We start from the raw sequence: 19,158 nt of genomic DNA, 5'->3' as shown, positions 1-19,158 counted from the left end.
ACGGGGCACTTGGGGCCCCATGGGGGCCACTACAATGCCCATGCACTTGGCATGGGCAGTGCAGGGGCTCCCATGGCCAGCCCTGTTGTGCTTTGCACTGTCTGCTTGGCAGATAGTCAAAAGCGTGATGGGTGCTGCTGCACCTGATGCAGCGCAACATTGCCGCCTGCTCTATTATGAGCCGGCATCAATGTTGTGGGCTGTTTCCCTCTGGGCGGGCGGGCGGAAACTCTGTTTCCGCCCACCGACCCAGCTGGAAACTCTTATGCACTATGGAAAATTTGAAACTGTTTTCCATAAGGCAGCTTTGGATCCAGATAAGGTCCTACTAGAAACCTTGGAAAATGAAGCACTGTAGAACCAAAGCACTACAGCTCAGAGGAAAACAAATCCTGTGATCAAGGTGCTAGAAATGTCAGGGGACGTGAGTTGAGCCTTCTGTCAAGCAATAATTTTGTGAATCTCCTGGAGCTTTGCCGGGTCCAGTGGTGTTGATGATGGGCTCTAAAGTGAAAAGGTTTATAAGAAAGCAGACTTCAGTTCTGGATGTTCCTGTCCAGCAAATTTGCAGTGAGTGATAGACTAGACACTTGCCCCCCAGGGGTGGCTCCTTTGCAGTGCAAAGGTGCGTCGTCACCCTGGCTAAGCCAGCAGCTGGAAAAAAAATAAAATAATCCCTATTGGTTTATTTTTTCTGCTGGTGGCTCAGCTGAGCCAGTATGTGAAGGGAGGGGTGGGGCTGGGCTATGGGAGGAGGGGATGGGAGTGGAATTTTTGGACTTCAGTGCACATGTCTGTTTGACCGGCTGTCTAGTTTAATTTATGACGTTTGTTCAGAGCTTTGTAGGATTAACCTCAAATATTAATCCTGCAAAGCACATTGAGGCCCATTGTAAACAATGGTGTGCCTCTTTTTAATACCCGCTCTGAGCAGGCGTTAAAAGTGCACAAAAATGAAGCAAAGAAATCTCTTGAATTTCCTTGCACCATGTTTTCGGCCCCCTGACAGGGGAATGCCCCCTGTGCATACATTATGCCGGGCGCATGCATTGCGTCACTTTGTAAATTTGGTGCCGTGATTTTAGCCTCGTTGGGCCGCATTAGTGTACAAAAGTGACACTACTGAGGCGCAAGGAGGAGCTAGGAGCTCTTAAAACTGCCCAAGATATCCAAAAAACAAAGGGTATGGGGCAGATATGGTTTCCTTCACCACAAAATAGCAAAGAGGTCAGGTCTAGGCATTAGTGGATTCAGGGTAGATAGGATGACTGAAAATACATAACAAGCGATGCTTGGAGTGGGTGAAAATATAATCAAGAATCTTAATTTCGTTGCATGCTTATCCAAAACAAAAAGATGGCGTCTCCACTGTCGACGAGACACCCCGATGTGTCTAGGAATAGAATAATCCCTTACCAGCTCTGGTTTGTTCTGTATCACCAGCAGGCATGAGCCCCTTGTAGAACAGTCCTCATGGCTTTCGCTCCAGGTTTTGGGCTCAGTGTATTTTGAGAAGTAGTAGCAGTTTCCAGCATGAAACTGCCATCCCTCAGGACACAGCAGGGCCTCAGGCTCTGCCTGATGGAGACCTGGAAAGATTGTTAACACTGTGATCTAGACTTTTGGAAATGCAAACAAAAACACAAAATAATGCAGATCCATCAAGCACCAGAATGGAAATGACTTGGTTTCTATATTGAAATATATACCCCATTATGCACTGGCAAGGATGTTGTTTATATTGTGACAGAGCATGGCCTGAGTTTATTGTATGTTGATAGAAGGTTTGGTTTATACAGTTACAAAGGGACAAAACAGTAACACTTATACTATAAATAAATGAAATATGTATGTGAATAAAGTTATTTGTTTTAAAGATAATTGAATGTGAACCTGATGAGATCAGACCAATTTTGTCTAACCCTCCTCATGGCCAGCAAGAACTGTGAAACACTGAAGGCCACCCACAGACCAGTGACAGACTATAGGTTCTCAATGCCTCTCTACATACCCTAGTCCCAGTATTGCAACAGATTGACTGAATCCATTTTTCCTGGTCCCGAAATATGCTGGACAGCTAAAGCGGGGCAGAGTCCCATGTATAAGTTGTTAAGTAATGCTTTCTGGCCGGCAGGGATTCTATTTTATCTAAAAACTGTTCCAGCTTAAACTTTTCCTTCTGCAACAGAAATTACGTGGTCAAGGATCCCAGGTTTGTCTGGCAATTTTAACAGGTTCTATTTAAATTGCCAGGAAGCTGGCTTGGCTTGTGGCTGAGAAGATGTGCTTGACAGAGTCACCTGCTTCAACCACAGAATTTTACTAGCTCCCGGCAATCGCAGTATCTCTTATAGACCTGTCTGGTAGGTGGCCAATTCTGGAGTGGTCCATAACCTCTTCCAGCATACAATAGGCCTTAAACTCAGTTTATCTGCAAAGGTTTTTTGCACCATATCTAGCCTCAAGGGATTCAATGGCATGCTAGGAGGCAAGCCAGTAAGTTGAAGCATAAAGCAATTTTCTGATGCACCAAGAGTAGATACATACTTGTGTACCCACAGCTCAACACAATAAAGGACAGATCCAAGTGCCTGATAATTGTAAACTTTTAAAACTGGGGCAATAGGGCGAAAGTATGATCCCTTCTGCATCTTCACTATTCTGCCTGCAATTTGATCTATTTTGAGTCTACACTTTACTAGTCGCTTCAGCCAATCAAAATTTTCAGTGAGTATTACCCCTAGATAGTCAAATGTACAAACACATTCAATAAAGACCCTCTAAGCATTGGGTTTGGACGCATGGAATTCCATGTGTTCAAGACTATGGTGGTCATTATGATCTTGGCGGTGTGGGCCGCCATGCCGGCTGTGGCAGGAAAACCCGCCAGCCGGCATGGTGGCCCACACCGCCACATAATGAACCCTTGGAGGGCCGCCCCCATAGGTGGCCCTCACTCACCACCAGGCTGCCTCCGTCAGGCAGCCTGGCGGCGGTCGGCATCATCATCCGACAGGGCAGTGGTACTGCCCCACGGATAATGATCCCGCAGTCCCCAGCCTTTCAGGGAAAGGCTGGTGGAAGTGGTGCACTGGGGCACCCCTGGGGGCCCCGCCACTGCCCATGCACTTGGCATGGGCAGTGCAGGGGCCCCTGTGCAGTGCCCCATCACGCAGGTCACTGCCCGGGTGCAATGTCCCGGCCAGGAATACAGCTGGCGGGATTCCGGGGGAGCTGGCGGTCACTTGTAAGACCGCCAGCATGAACACAGAGGTTTCGACTGTCATGTTCATAATGAGGGCCTATATATTTGGTCTTAGCAATGTTTATCTCTAACTCCCAAGATTACAAAAGGAGTCAAATCTGTCAATAATTTTTTGAAGGCATATGGAGACCTCAATACAAGCAGCATATCATCTGCAAACAGGAGGGTCGGAACCCTGATGCCTGCAAGAGACATAACATCTGACTCACTGTGATCCACATAAGCCACCAGATCATTAATATAAAGCATAAAAAGTGTGGGTGTGAGAACGCACCCCTGTGTTACCCCTCTGTTGACTGAAAATGGGTCCCTTAGTTCTCCCATCTGTCCACATCTGACTTGGGCAAAGTTCATCATGAAACCTCATGATTGTGTTCAACAGGTGATGTGGTACCACATGTCAGCTAAAATCCTCCATAGCTTAGGGTGAGATATAAGATCAGATGCTGACTTCAGGTCAACGAACACCACACAGAGGCGACCACACCCTTTGTGGACAAACTTCCAGTATAGCTCCAGGATGCGAATAACCTGATCTATCATGCTAGTGTGGTCTGTAAAGCCAGGCTGAAGTTGGGGTTAATATCTGTGTGGCATTCATCCATTTTTGTAATTTACTCAGAAGGACCCTTGGGAAAAGCTTTTTGGAGCTATCTGTAAGGCTGATCAGCCTGTAATTTGCTGGATGGTCGCGGTCTCCCTTCTTAAAAATGGGGATAATTTCAGCCCCGGCACAGAAGGGAGGGATGGGAGCTCCTCTCAATAATGTAGTGAAAACAGAACGAGATGAGGGCTCCAGACCTTGGGTCTATCCATAAAAAGGTCCCAGGTACTTTATCTAGACCTGGTGCCTTGCCACTGCCTGTTGCAACAACGGTCCAAAAAGTCCATGAGTCGCCGCTCTTAACTGCAAGTAACAGAACCTCCCATTTTCTAGCGTCCCACTCCGTCTTAGTTTCCTTAATGGCAAGTTTGGAGGCCCACCTAGACGCTTGGGCCCTTAATCTATCTTGTTGTTTGATCATGCTAAATAACGCTGCTCTAGCCTCACTACATTGTTTCCTATACCAAGTGGGAGGACCATGTCTCATGATTGGGTGACTCATTTCCATGAAAAAGAACTCTGGCAGGTTTAAAAAAATTGAGAATGGATTTACCTAAGGTCAGTCAGGGCTTCCCTCTATTCTGTTAACTGCTCATCGGAGTGCATAGCTTCCCCAATACCTTCAGCAACCAATTTATACAAATAGGCAACTGAGTCTAATGACTGACATTGCACTCCATTTTACCCTGTGTTTGTTTGTAGACCGGACCATCCTTCTATCGGGGGGCTCATTGCTGCTGGAGCGTAAAACAGGATCTAATGACTTCATATCTAAAACTAGTGCATTATGATCACTGTTCAAGCAAGGTATGATAGCCATCTCAGGTAAATTGGGCAAAGCCGGATGTCAAGTAGGATATATTCTATGAGACTTGTACGCTGCAGCCGGTGGAATGTGTGATTACCCTCCTTATCGGAGTTTGTCCTACCATTACAAGCTCTAAGGCCCTGGTTCAATGTGAGAGCATTGAGTTGGGTTTCAAGGGGGGACCATCTTTTTCTAGCTGGAAGTGCCAGCTTCAGAATAGACCAAAAGACGATCTTCCTCTAGCAAGTGAACTCTCAGCTGCACATTTAATAGCTCAAACTGGCAGTTAAAATCACCCCCCACACACACAGTCTCAGCAAGAAGGGGAGTCAAGTATGCAGAAAACTGATCGAATACACCAGATTCTAATTTGCTTGCTGCAGGTGTGCAATAGAATTTATAAATACAAGATAAGTTATTTGGTGAAGTCAGACTAATGCTCATTAGGTCTAACAATCCTAGAGTGATTTCCCTAATGTTATACTTTAAGATGGTTTTAGCTCAAACAGTGATGCCCACTGAAGGTCTACCTTTCCTAGTGGAAATAGCAAACCGACTGTAACAAGAAAACCCTGACTGATACAATGCAGTAAGAGACCAGGGGCTCTATTTATAAGAAAGTGGCACATTACTGGTGATGCACCAGTTTTCTTGTGGCCCCCTTGCATCCACTAACACCACCATGATAGCGCCGTATTTACAATATGGTGCACCATGACACATGTTAGGGTCAACAGCTTCATATTTTAATGCTATTATAACGCTATACTGGATTAGCGTTAAAACAAATGACACTAATCCAGTATAGTGTTCAGAGGCCTAATGAAATCAATTAAACTAGAAATGGTGCAATTGAATCTTGTAGATTCCATTGCGCTATTTTTAGCCACCCTCTAAAAAAGAAACAACCCCCTTTGCATACATCATGCATACATTATGCATGATGTGGCGCGAAGGGTTTGCAAGGTGGTGCAAACCTAGCTTGCGCTACCTTGAAAATATAGCTCTATGGAAATAGCCCATCAGCATCACGTTTTGCCGCAAATGTGGCGCTAAGGGGCACAAGGGCCTTGTAAATTTGGTCCCAGGTTTCCTGAAATAAGCAAACATCAAATGTGTCAACAAAGACACACTACTCCGGTATGGAAAGCTTGGGCAGTAGCCCTGCAACATACCAGGACATCAATCAAAAATTGAGAGAATGGTTCACGGGCACAGAGTTACAATTAATCTCACATTTCAGCTCACTCAAGCCACGAGCCAGTCAATGTCCAACGGTACATCAAAGCGGTTATGGGTCGATATCCCAGGCAAAGGAACAAGTGGTGGACTAGAGACAATACATTTGGTGGCCCCAAACTGAGCCCGGCTTTGGATCTTCAAGGCAGAAGAAGCATTTTTAGAGAAATGACCCAATGGTAGTGGGCCAATGCTACTAGTGGGCCATTGGCTACAGCCAAAGAGTAGGTTGTGTACCAGGGTGGGGGAGTTAAAATTTACACTGACACATTTACCTTGCCGATCAATAGGCCTGGGTCCAATCCAATCCACCCTCCGAGTCAATAAGATCTTGTTTGCCATATATGATGGGAAATTCCGATAATACTCAGCCAATGCAAGATCTTGTTAAACAAGTCATTATAAGACGCCCACTGGTCCCCCCGCAAAGGTGGTACTCTGGATAGAACAAGCACTTAAGGACAGGAGGCTGGGGGAGGTTAACCACTGGCTGTGTTACGACTTGACCCTGTCCTTGGGCTAAATGAGTGGTTACAGTTTGAGATGGCTCCCTCTGTGTTCCACTTTGCTGGGAAGCAGTATGTTGCTGGACAATAGATGCAATGCTAACAGAGAGAGGATCCAGATTTGAGACAGCAGATGCAGAACTAGTAGCAGTATAATTCGTAGGATGCAGAGAACAGTGTGCAAAATCAGCATAGGGGTGCCTCTGACCTCTCTCTTTGTCGGAATCTAAGGGTCTAAAGGACTGTGACTCCTCTTCCAATAGGTGGTTAGTGTCCTTAAGCAGGCTCTCGGTTGCTTCCAGCTTCACCAAAAGTGAAGACAGCTTTGCAGGCAAAAGTTCTGTGACGTTGTCCATGTGGCCCTCCAGCAAGCTTCCAAATTCCTCAAGAATCCCTCTGCCCTGCCGGTGGCAAACTGTGAGAGTGGATTGGAGACAATGCTGTAACAATACTCTGCGATGGTGAACTAGTGCAGGGCTTGAAAAATCTACTCAACTACTTGCTATGGTGAGTTTTATTTTATGAGGTCCATCTACTTTTCAGATTCCACTGGACCATTCTGGTGAGTAGACAAAGAACAGGTGCTCTGTTCAGTCAAACTGAATTAGCAATTAAGATGCCTTTGAATCCTATTGTTGTCACATTTGCTCTGTGTTCAGAGACAGAGGTCAAAAGTCAGATTGTCTTGCAATACAAATATTTTTCCTTGTGATTTCAGAGTTCCAGGATTTTTTAAGGTGAACCTATGTGAAGTGAAAGGCTTTCGGTATCAGGTTTTTCCTACACACAACATTTATATGACAAAGTCAACATTACAAACATTTCAAAAATATATTTCAGTAGCTGGGAAAGACCATTTTTTGTTCTTCTGTGTGATGAAAAAATTATTTGAATAGAATGAAAAAAAAGTCTGAACACTTTGCTTGGTGATGTGCAAATGATAAATGTTTTCTGAAACCCAATTTTCACAGATTATTGTTAATACACTATATCGTTTTATCAGTAAAGGTGCAGGTTTTTGGCCATTTCTTGGAAATTTACTGTCTGTAAATGACAGCATGCTACCACTCCATGCTTCAGTAATATATTTATTAAAAGTGAGTGTTTAAACATAAACTGAGAAACACTCCTGCCCTGATGGAAAAGCTATTAGTAAACTAAGAGGCAAGTCATGGATGGATCATGTGTACCCTTTATGTGGGCCAGATTTATTGTACATGGAGCTAATGTTTAGTGTATTTAGTCAAACAAAAGTGGATTTTTTTACAGCACAAATGCTGAACTCACATATTTGAAAGTGCATTCACATGTGAGAATGAAGAAAAAGGTGACTGTAAAATACGATATTTGCCTAGGATCACACAATTTGAGACCCGTTTCTGGGTCAAGAACATTACAGTTAGGTTGAGTAGATTATTCGAGCTACTCAATCTGCAGGTCTAGTAAACTTTTTATGATTTTTCAAGGCCTGTAGTGTGATATGGAAATTTGCTGAAAAATGGGCTGAAAAGGCTGACACCTGTAATATTCCAAATACTGACTCTATCTGTGGAAACAGTGCTGTATGTGATGTGTGGATAACAGAAAAGGGCAGCACAGTATCCCCTTGTGGGCTTCAGTACTGAAATTCAAACAGGTAAGAGTGCCAACAAGGGATATTATTATGAAAATATTCTGTGATTTATAATTATTTAATGATGTGTGTTACTAGCATCTAAACTCAATTCTTTTTGATCAAAGTCAACATCCTCATTTAGTAATCTAAAAAACGAATGATGACTGCAGGTCTATCTATTAATGCATCTGTATTTATGAACAAAATTCAACTTCAAACGATGAGTACGAAAAAAGAATCATAAACAAATAAAATGTGGGGTTTATCTAACAGAAAAGTTTCGAGTACATTAACACTGTCTGATTCAGTTCTAGTCCACTCTTATCGATATATATAACATACTCAGTGCCCACTTTCTGATATATTACAAATTGTATGTGAGATAAGCATGACAAAAGACCAATAAATGTTACAACATATTCTACAGAGATGCATTGCAATGGAAGCACTCTTTAGGCAGAGGAATACATGTAATAGCCAGTTTTATGGTAGTTAAGATAAGATACTCATGCTGGCCCATCCAAAAGGTGAATAACACTTCCATAAACCAATGGCTAACGGGGGCTGAATCAAAGCAAACGATGGCTGAAGGAGGCTGATCCAAAGACCCTTGCTCTAAATCATTTTGTTCATGGTGTGAACTCTAAAGGACAACTAAATCTCTCCCTCTATGGCAAGCTTTACGCAGGCTCCTGAGGTACCATTGCAGAGAACAATAAGGGAGATTGCTGAAACACAATGCCATGTTTACCTGTTGAGGTATTATGCACACATCCACCTCCATACACTGGGGTTATCTGCAGGTGCTGGTGCTCCTTGGGTGCACTGAGGACTGATGCAAGAAAGAAGTCAGTCAGCAAGAAAAGCAAACCCTTACAAATGAGTGGAGCTGTGAGCAGACAGAAGTAACTAGGGAGCAGCAGAACAGAAAGAGTGTTTATGCATGCACCCATCCACCCCCCCCAGGTCAGCACCTCTGACCTCTGAGCCACTTATCCCTCTCTAACCCCCCACACCCAACACATTCCTGGTAGACGTCAATACATGTTTTATTTTTAAATTTATCCAGCTTAGAACACAATGATGGTACAATGCACAAGTTTACGAAATTACAATTGCACACTCATGGCCTTACAACACAATTCTAAGTGATGGAAAAAAGCATTCATTAGTATCCCATGATGCAGAGTTATAACATACTATGCTCCTGCTCCCTGCACTCTTCATTTTACCCAAGATTGTCCTCCATAGTACCCCAATCTGCAATGTTAGCGATGTACTACAATTAATTGTAATATCCATGGCTGCCCTTTACGTTGCAACACAATACACACATCTTATCAAGACTTGTGCTTTCAAGAACAGGGCCAACCATACTAAGGTGGGACCAATGTTTCCTCAGACTAGACCCAAGCTTCCAGGAACAGGGCCCAAAGTTCCAAGCTCAGGACAAAGACCTTTAAGGAAAAGACCAGTGTTTCATAGACTGGATTCAAGCTTCCTAAGACTGGACCCAAGACTCTTAGAGTAGGGCCAAACTTTCCTATGACTGAATCAGAACTTCCCAGGCCAGGATCCAAGCCTCTGAAGAAAGGGATCACTATTTCCTAGAACTGGGCTCAAACTTCTCATATACAATACCTATACTTCCCAAGAGAGGATTAGACCAATATTTCCTACTACTGGACCAAAGCCTCCCAGGACAGGACCCATGTCTCTGAAGATAGGGCCACTCTTTTTTAGGACTGGATCTAAGACTCTCAGGAGAGCACCCAAGCCTCTAAGAATAGGACCAATGTTTCCTTCGCTTGGACCACAGCTTCCAACGACAGGACCCATGCCTCTGAAGATAGGGCAAGTCTTTCCTAGGACAGGACCCTAGATTCCCAGGACCAGACCCAAGCCTCTAAGAATAGGACACAAGTCTCCAAGAATAGGCCCTTGAATGCCCCTGAACCTCCCAAGATGAAAGCCTCTGAGAATAGGGCCAATGCTTCCTACAAATGGACCCGAACTTCCCAAAATAGGATGGAAGTCTTTGAGGATAGGACCAATGGATCCCAGGACTGAACCCAAATTCCACAGGATAAAACAAACTTCAGAGACTGGACAATATTCCTCGAGAAAGGGCCCAATCATTTCAGGACAGCACCAAAGACTGCCAGGACAGAACACCCTCACTTGAGGATAGTACTAAAGCTATGCAGGTCAGACATCACAATTGCCCAGCAAACAAGTCTACATTGGCCATTTGATGCCCCTAGTTGAAACACACATAAACATCCAGTATCATTTCAAGATCCTCCAAGCTATTCGCAGCTCCTGAAATGCCAGAGATTCAATTTTCAAACCAAAATTCAAAAGAAACCAACTGAGGCCTGAAATGCATACCTTTGTGCATCAGGAGGATGAGACCTGACAGCCTTAGGATGGTCTTCCCCCAAACCTTTTTCTTTTCTCCTCCCTTTTTGCTGTTCTCGTTTTGTTGGCCTTAGGACTCTGCATACTTTACCACTGCTAACCAGTGCTTACGTGCATGTGCTCACTCCTTTAAACGTGGTAACACTGGTTTCTATCCCCTTGGCCTATTTAATTTAAATGTAAGTCCCAAGTAAAGTGCTAAAACATGGACTCGAGGCCTGTAAATTAAATACGACTAGTGGGAATAAATACTGGACCCTTAGACCAAACTCTGTGGAAGACTGAAAAGAACTGCTCTGTTGCTCTGAAAGAAGGACTGCTACTCTGTTGCCCTGCTGCCCTATTGCTCTGCTACCCTGCTGCTCTGCTGCCTGAGTTCACAACTATACATGCATCTTGCACCCAGATCCACCAGAGTGACCACAAGAGCTAGTTGGTTGGCCTCCTGATCAGAAGCCTCCGGGACAGAACAGGCTTCAACCTTATTGAACCCAGCACCTGGACTCAGAGCCTCATCTACGGGTCCCTAGCGGCAGACTGTGCCCCCGGACTGTCCCTTCCTGCACAAAAACAATCATCCCCACAACCCAGGCACCCTTGCACCATGGTGAAAGGGTGCGGGCATTGGCGCTAGGCAGCCCATTGTGCACCAGCGCAGGGAGAGACAACAGAAATGTGCCATATCTTGTAGATATGGCACATTTCTGCCCTTTGCTGATGGCACAGGGTGGTACAGCAAGGCACTTGCTGCACCTCCCTGCTCCCCAAGCCTTGTGACTGAGGCCCTCCGTGTGCTGTGAGTCTTGTTCCCCAAGAGGTACCACTCCAGTCCTCCACCCTTGAAAGTGTTACTGAAGGGGCTTTGACAGCCCAGCAGAACCAATGCAACACATCACCTCCCAAAATTCAGCAGTGGAACTGCAGCGTGACAAATCACCTCACAAAACTCTGCATCACATCCCAAATGCAGGACTTCACATTGCATCTCGCAGCAACCTTGCAACCCCCACTGTGCGGCACATTTTCAATGCAGGCCCGCGCATCACAAGCCCCTCCTCGAAGGCAAACTCAATGATAATGCAGGACCCAGCGATGCAATCCCAGCAACTTCTTCAGAACCAGCCGATGAGCGCCCCATCTTCAGTGCAGGGCATCTCATCGCAAGCCCTTCATCACCCTCGGTGGTGATGCAGGACCTCACATTGAAGCTTCGCAGCTCCTTGAAACATTGCTGTGTGATGCAACACCACACCAGGACCTTGCATTTCCTCGACTGTGCAATGCATCCTCAGCGCGGGACCCCGCAATACTCTGCAAACAGGATTTAAGGTACTTTTAATCAGGGGGCCAAATTTGTTCCTTGTATCCAACCTGCACACAATGGCTGTCAATCTGAACTTGTGACTTTGTCTCGGTCGAGCGCAGCCAGTTACCCACAGTTGGAGCTTTACACGTTTAGGCACTATTTTTACAGAAAACTTTAAAATTGCACATTTCCAGTTTTACTAATAGGATTTTTGTAATTTGATCTCAAATAATTTATTAAATTTAATCTATTTTTCAAAATTGGTGTGAGTTTTTTTGTGTTATGTATTTGAGTTTATTACAGGGTGAACTGCCGCATAAATATTTTACGCATTGCCTCTAAGTTAAGCTTGACTGCTTTGTGCCACCAAGGCTTCAGCACAGGTTATTTTGGAGCTTGCATGTGTTTCACCCTGACAAAGATTGTTTTTCCTACTTGAGTAGAGTTTCACACCCTGTTGGACCTGTCAGACTTAGAGTGGTCTTCCCCTAAACGTTTTGCTTGCTTGCCACTAATTTTGCTGAATACGTTTTTGTTGAGCTTCACCAATGCCAACCAGTGCTGAAGTGGCTGTGCTTGCCCCCTAAAACGTGGTTTAATTGGCGTATACACAACTGGCATATTTAATTTACTTATACATCCCTAGTAAAGTGCATTAAATGTGCCAACGGCCTGTACATTAAATGCTGCTAGTGGGCATGTGCAACCCGCTTAAGTAGCTCTTTAAACATGTCTCTGGCCTGCCATTGTTTAAACCACTGTCGACCTGGCAAAATAAACACTTTGCCAGGACCAAGCTTTTTCTTTTAAAACAAATGTTACCCCTAAGGAAGGCTCCAAGGGCAGAGTGCAGAGTATTTAAAAAGTCAGACATTTACTTTTAAGTTTTACAAGTCCTGGTAGTATAAAACTCTTAAATTCTTTCATCACTACTGCAAGGTCTATCTTTCTCGTAGGTTAACTTTGGGATTAACTTAGTACATCGTATAAATGTATTTCACAATCTGGAAGAGATAGGGTTTTTGAGTATGGGGTCTCTGAGATCACAATTTGAAATCACAGCTTCGAAGTTTCCCCCACCTCAAAGACACCAATCCATTGTTATTTTACTCACCATGCCACCCCCGTTTGGACCCCGTTGTATGCAAATCAATAAGTCTTGACCCTGCACCCCATGGGTACAGTCCAGCCCCATCTGCCGGCCAGGTCCTCCTTAGGGTGACTTTAGCAGCACAAAAGGATGATGAACGAAGTGCTGAATATTTTCAAACACTCACCCTCAATCACAGATCTGGGTCAAATCATCCTTCTTTTGCTCACCATGCCACCCCAGTTTGGATGCAGCCAAATGCAAATCAGTCTTGACCCTGCTCCCCATGGGAATAGTGCATCGTGAAATTCCACGACAGGTCCTAACTGAACGGGAAACAAGCATCCTGAGACCTGGTTCAGGGTATCACCTCTCATCAGCCAGGCTAGCTTGAATCCAGTCGCACAGCGAGCAAGGGACCCATGTCTGTGCATACCCTAACCACCTAACGTGACTTTAGCCACACAAAAGAATGATGGCTGGAGTGCTGAAACTTTTCAAACACTCACCCCCAGTGTACAGATCTGAGTTAAATCCATTATTCTTTTGCTCACCATGCTACCCCAGTTGGACCTTGCCAAATGGAAGTCAGCCTTGACCCTGCTCCCAATGGGAACAGTCCAGCCTGAACCAGAAACAAGCATCTTGGGACCAGTTTGAGGGTATCACCCCGCATCAGCCAAGCTAGCTTGAATCCAGTGACACAGTGAGCAAGGGACCCATGCCTGGGCATACTGGGGCCACTTAGGGTGACATTTTAGCAACACAAAAGAATTATGGACGGAGTGTTGAAACTTTTCAAACACTCAACCTCAGTCACAGACCTAGGTTAAATCCATAATTTTTTGCTCACTGTGCCACCCAAGTTTGGACCTAGCCATATGCAAATCAGTCTTGACCCTGTTCCCGATGGGAACAGTCCAGCCTGAACTGTCAGATCAGGTTCTCCCTGGAACGGAAAGAAGCATCCTGGGACCAGTTTCGGAGTATCATCCCTCGCCAGCTAGGCTAGCTTGAATTCAGTGGCACAATGGGCAAGGGACCCATGTCTGGGGATTCTCTGGCTGCTTGGGGTAACTTTAGCAACACAAAAGGATGATGGATAGAATGCTGAAACTTTACAAACACTCATGGGTTTCATCCATCTTTCTTTTGCTCACCATGCCACCGGATCCAAATTGAGGTGGCATGATGAGCAGAAGAAGGATGTATTTAACCCAGATCTGTGACTGGGTGTGTGTTTGAAAAGATTCAGCACTCCGTCCATCAGTCTCTTGTGTTGCAATAAGAACTGGACCTCAGACCTTACACTTCAATACACTTGTACACCTGTGGGTACCCTGCTAGGAAGAAGGGCTGCTGTGCTGCTACAAGGACTACAACACTGCTGGACTGCTGCTCAGTAAAAACTGCTGCCTGGCAGTGCTAACCTGTTGTCTATTGGCCTCCTTACCTGGGTGGGAAGTACTGGATCTGCAACTCTTCAACCCAGAACCCAGAGTGACTCCAAGAGTCAGCTGACTGTTCTCTTGATCTGAACTCTTGGTGGACTTTGCCAGCTGTGAGCCTGACCTGCCAAGTCACTACTTGGAGATAGTTCTTCAGCTGCTTCTCCAGCAGAATCACAGCATCTCTGCCATAGCGTGGACAGGACTGGCACATCTTTCCCATTGTGTGGATAAAACAAGCAAATTTCTTTTGGAACTAGCATTGCAGTGTTTTCCACTGGTGCAAGGTCCCTGCAACCCCATCAACAACAGTCTTGATGATGACATTGAGCTCTGCATCACAGCCACAGTGCTCATTGGAATTAGTGCATCATTTCAATATGAACGCATCCGGCACCTGGACCCCAGATTGCATCTTGGAACCAATGCCTCACCATCGCTGCCTGTGTAACTTTGATGCTCCTTCTCAACTGTGTGGGGAAAATTGGCACACCTCCTCAATGTCATAGCAATGTTCCCAGCAGTAGGATTTAAAATACTTTTGTTTAGTGGCCCCATTTTGGGGCATTAAATTTTGACTTTGTCCCATTCTAGATATCCCTGGTTGGTACTTTTTGCTTCAAAGCGCTTTTTTTACAGGTTATTCTTTAAAAATGCAAGTTCTATTTATGCAGTTTTTATCTTTTTTTTTAGTAAAATAAGTTCTACTTTTCTAACTTGGTGTGGTATATTTTTGTGTGGTGTTTTCACTGTTTTAATGTTTGAAGGGTTGTAAAAATACTTTACATATTGCCTTTTCAGTGAAGCCTGATTGCTCTGTTCCAAGCTAACAGAGGGTGAGCACGGATTAATTTAGGGTGTGTTTGTGATTTACCCCGACTGGCACAGTGGTTTCTGCTTGACCAGGGTGCATACCTCTGAAAGCTAGAACTCCCATTTCTAACACCTCCCACAACCTGTAACCCAGGTTCGAAAATTAGTGGTCAGCTTTGAGATCTTGACTTGTGTTTGTGTAGTACCATACAGTGATTCTGTGTTAGACTAAAATCCCAGATAAACAATTTGATTCCAATTTGAATTTTAGTACATTCTCCTTGGTTGGCTTTTTTGTTATTTTATTTTTTTCAAATCCACTCTCATTGCTACCTGACTGTCTGTGACCATACCTACAGAAATGGAATTTGAGCTGGCCAACCTGGAAAATTACGCTGTGGTCCAGCTCAAACAGATTTGTTAGGAAAGAGGACTGCAAAGCAAAAAAGGCACCAAGAGGTTGGAACTTCTGAAAGCTGTAAGGGCCTTAATGGAGCTCCACCAGTTACTGACATTACAGAGGGTGCAAATGAGGAGCATGACATGGGTGAGCAGGAGCAAGGCCTGGGTACCACCCCTAAGAATTAACACTCAGCAGAGGCATGACTCATCCCCTGCCAGAGAGGGGAGGAGTGTATCTTTACATAGTCTCTCCACAGAGGAGCTTGCTAAGGAGGTGAACCTCTGGGTCAGCACCAAAGTGTGCAAAATGCTACCTTTGGGGCCACCAGAAGAAAGAGGGTGAAGAAAAACATTAAAATAAGGAGTACTCTTAAGACCCCCAAAATAATCCCCAAGGGAATCATATCAACCAGTCCCAACCTGATCAGATGAAGTAGGGATTCTTTGATCACAGGACAAGGAGGTTTGTACCCCAATGTACTGAGTGCTCCAAGTATGGGCATCCCAAAAGAGCCAACAGTTGTCCTAAGAGACCACAGCCCCCACCAGTGGGCAGATAACTTGGTTGGCAAGAGTAGCGCTTGGGGAGGAAGTGTGGCCAGTTAGCTTGAGGAAGAGGACAGAGGTTACCTTAGTGTCCCTTGTGGATGGAAGTTGGTACCAAAAGCGTACATGCCTCCCAATACTATCAAGAATAGGTAGTGGGTCACCATCAATGTGCAAAGAGTGGAGGCTTTGAGAGACATGGGAGCCAGCATGACTACTGTAAAGTGTCATCCAGTATCCTAAGAGCAGGTCATCCCTTATACATTTTACCAGGTCATAGCCTCAGACAACAGTAAGAGTCACTACCCAGTGGCTCTGTTTACCTGTGAGTCGGGGTTCTTAGGTTACAAAAGGTAGCTGTGAGCCGTGCCATGCCTAAAGATTGTCTTCTAAGCAATGACCTACAGCACACTGTCTGGAAGGAAGTGGAGGTCAGGTCACACCCAGATAAGTTAGGCTTGCCTGAATTGGTCTGTCTGGCCACAAGGTCCAGGGCTGCCCGAGAGGGGAGTCAAAGAAGCCTGGTGCTTGGCACAGTGGCCCTGGAATCTGCCATGAAGAAGGGCAGGGGGCATGGGCACCCTGCCCCTGCAGGTCCCACGGTCCAGGTTGACAGGGCACTTAAGAAAGCTGCCTGAGTCTCCTGTGGAGGACATTGCTGCCCTGCCACATTGTAGCCTTGGATAGCCTGCATGAGCTTGCAGATGGCAAGATGAGGATGGAATTCCACAAAGTGCAGATGGCGTGCCCAATTCTAGAGGACTTGAGGCAGCAAGCGGAGGCCCAGGCAGCAGGTGATACCGCTGGAGGTCATCTTATCTTACTGGGAGAACAACATCCTTTACAGTGAGCCGAAGGTTCCTGGACCTGGGGCAGGCCATGTACACGTGCTCCCTCAGTGTTACAGGGCCTTTTTATTGGATTTGGCTCATGATGTTCCCCTGGCAGGAGATATGGGGCAGGAAGAGTTATTTGCCAGGCTTGTCCCCCATTTCTATTATCTCTGGGTGAAGACAATCTTTACTGGTCGTAAACATATTAGTTGTATTTTGCTAAAGAAGAGCAAGATCTCTACTATTAGGGAGTTCTAGGGAGAACAGCACAACGCCATTCAGTGCTTAGATGTTTGATGGATGACGTTTCTTAGAACCTGAGATGGTTATAAGCCCAATTCCGACTATGTGTTAACAGCGCAAAGTTTGAACTTTCGAAACTTCAAATGCAAGTTGGTCCTGGCCACGAGCCAGATGATGTTGTGTTGGCAAGCAGTGGGTGCACGTAATGTGTTGTGGTTGAAAGTTGTGTAGCAAAATACAAATGCACGTGCTCAAGATTCAGCAGGAACTTGATGCATGTTTACATTCTGAAAACTCAAATAAAGAATGATGAACGGAATGCAGGGATCTCCTGGCCGTGTTTAACATGGGCCACCTCAGGGGTCCGCGCCACATTTTTGACGGAAGCACCAGGACAGGCTCGAGCTCTACCAGATATCAGCCAGTGATTATTATTTTTTTAGGTTGCAATCTCTGCGAGCTGCTGCGTAACAATGATTCAGTCAAAACTGGGTTAAAAGTGATTCTGTATTTGCTCAACTGTAATTTAACATTGAGTGCACTTCAATTAAATTTACATATCTAAAAGCGTTGATTTGTTAAAAAGGAACCCGATGACTGGAAATGTTGTGTGTCAATCAAACGGGGTCATCTGTGACCTAAATAAGCCCCGGATGTGGCAGACAAGTGAGCCCCTGAGGGTGGCAGGCCACAGACAAGCCCAGAAGACACAGACAGGATGCTCGCACTCTGCCAAGTAAGCTGGTGGTTGTGCAGTGCTGAAGTGGGACTCTTTGTAGGTCGTTGAGGGGTGGTCTGACATATCATGAGATGCCACCGAGGTCCAGGAAACCACAGTGACTCAGACACGTTTACCAGCAGGGTGAGGTTGCGTGGCGGGGAAAACGAGAGGGCTTTGATCTACTAAGGGCCATATTGTGTCAATTGCATCTGCGTAGAACATTTTGTAAAGGACATTTGCTTCAACCGACTAGTACAATTAGTACAATTGGTTGTATTTGCACTGGATAGAGAGTGTGAAAGGTTTTTTTTTTGCACACGTATCAGTGCAAACGCTCGTGCAACACTGTTCAAATCAAACAGAAAACATCTCAAAAAGGCCTCACTTTTCTCCAATATAGAAAGTAGCCCTTAGAGAGGTAAGGATTAGTTTAAGTGTTACTTTATCAATAAAATAGGTTAATGTGTTGTTTAATATAATACATGTTAGAAATGGGGTTTTTGGTTGGCAGTCAGGTTACCCCCTGTCCAAGCAAGAGCCCTCACTCTAGTCAGGGTAAGTCACACACAATCCAAGATTATCCTGTGCCCACCCTCTGGTAGCTTGGCACGAGCAGTCAGGCTTAACTTAGAAGGCAATGTGTAAAGTATTTGTGCAATAAATCATACAATACCACCATATAGCACCACAAAATACACCACACAGTGTTTAGAAAAATATATAATATTTATCAGGATAATTGTAGGTCAAAAAGAATAAAGTTGCAATGGAAAATTGTAGAAATATCACAGGAAAGTGATATAAAGTGTCTTAAGTCTTTTGAATATAAACAAAGTCTCTTTCAAGCACAAGTACCTGGTTGGGAGTGGAAAAATCTCCTCAGAGCGCCACAAGAGAAGAGGTGCGTGGAAAAAGGGTGTGTGCGTCGATTTCTCCCCAGCACACACGGACTTGCGTCGTTATTTTCCACGCGGGGAAGTCGGGCGTCGTTTTCCGGCGCGTAGACAGTCTCTTTCTGTGGATCGCGGGGATTACCAGATGTCCCGGGTCTGTGCGTGGATTTTCCTGCTTGTTCTCTGGCTGCGCGTCGATCTGCGGGGCTGCGCGTCGAATTTACGATCTCACGGCAGGCGTCGCAGCGATTTCTCCTCTAGACTTCGATCTGCGGGGCTGCGCGTTGAAATTACGATCTCACGGCAGGCGTCGCGTCGATTTCCCCTCTAGAGGTCGGGCGGCGTTGTCCTTGCGAGGCCGTGCGTCGGATCTTCGATCGTCCCAAGAGCGTTGCGTCGATCAGC

General features: G+C 45.2%; 1 protein-coding gene across 2 annotated transcripts in view; it reads right to left on the bottom strand.

Moving 5' to 3' along the window:
* The window catches only part of LOC138303624 (killer cell lectin-like receptor subfamily F member 1), a 44,159-nt gene that overhangs the window by 14,642 nt on the left and 10,359 nt on the right, over nt 1-19,158 (bottom strand). For both annotated transcript variants that reach the window (XM_069242920.1, XM_069242919.1), the window contains exon 3: nt 1,417-1,589. In XM_069242920.1, coding sequence (XP_069099021.1) covers nt 1,417-1,589 — 173 coding nt within the window. The remainder of the gene's footprint in view (nt 1-1,416; nt 1,590-19,158) is intronic.

This window comes from Pleurodeles waltl, chromosome 7 (assembly GCF_031143425.1).
Source record: "Pleurodeles waltl isolate 20211129_DDA chromosome 7, aPleWal1.hap1.20221129, whole genome shotgun sequence".
Classification (NCBI taxonomy): Eukaryota; Metazoa; Chordata; class Amphibia; order Caudata; family Salamandridae; genus Pleurodeles; species Pleurodeles waltl.
This window is presented reverse-complemented; position numbering and strand designations above follow the sequence as displayed.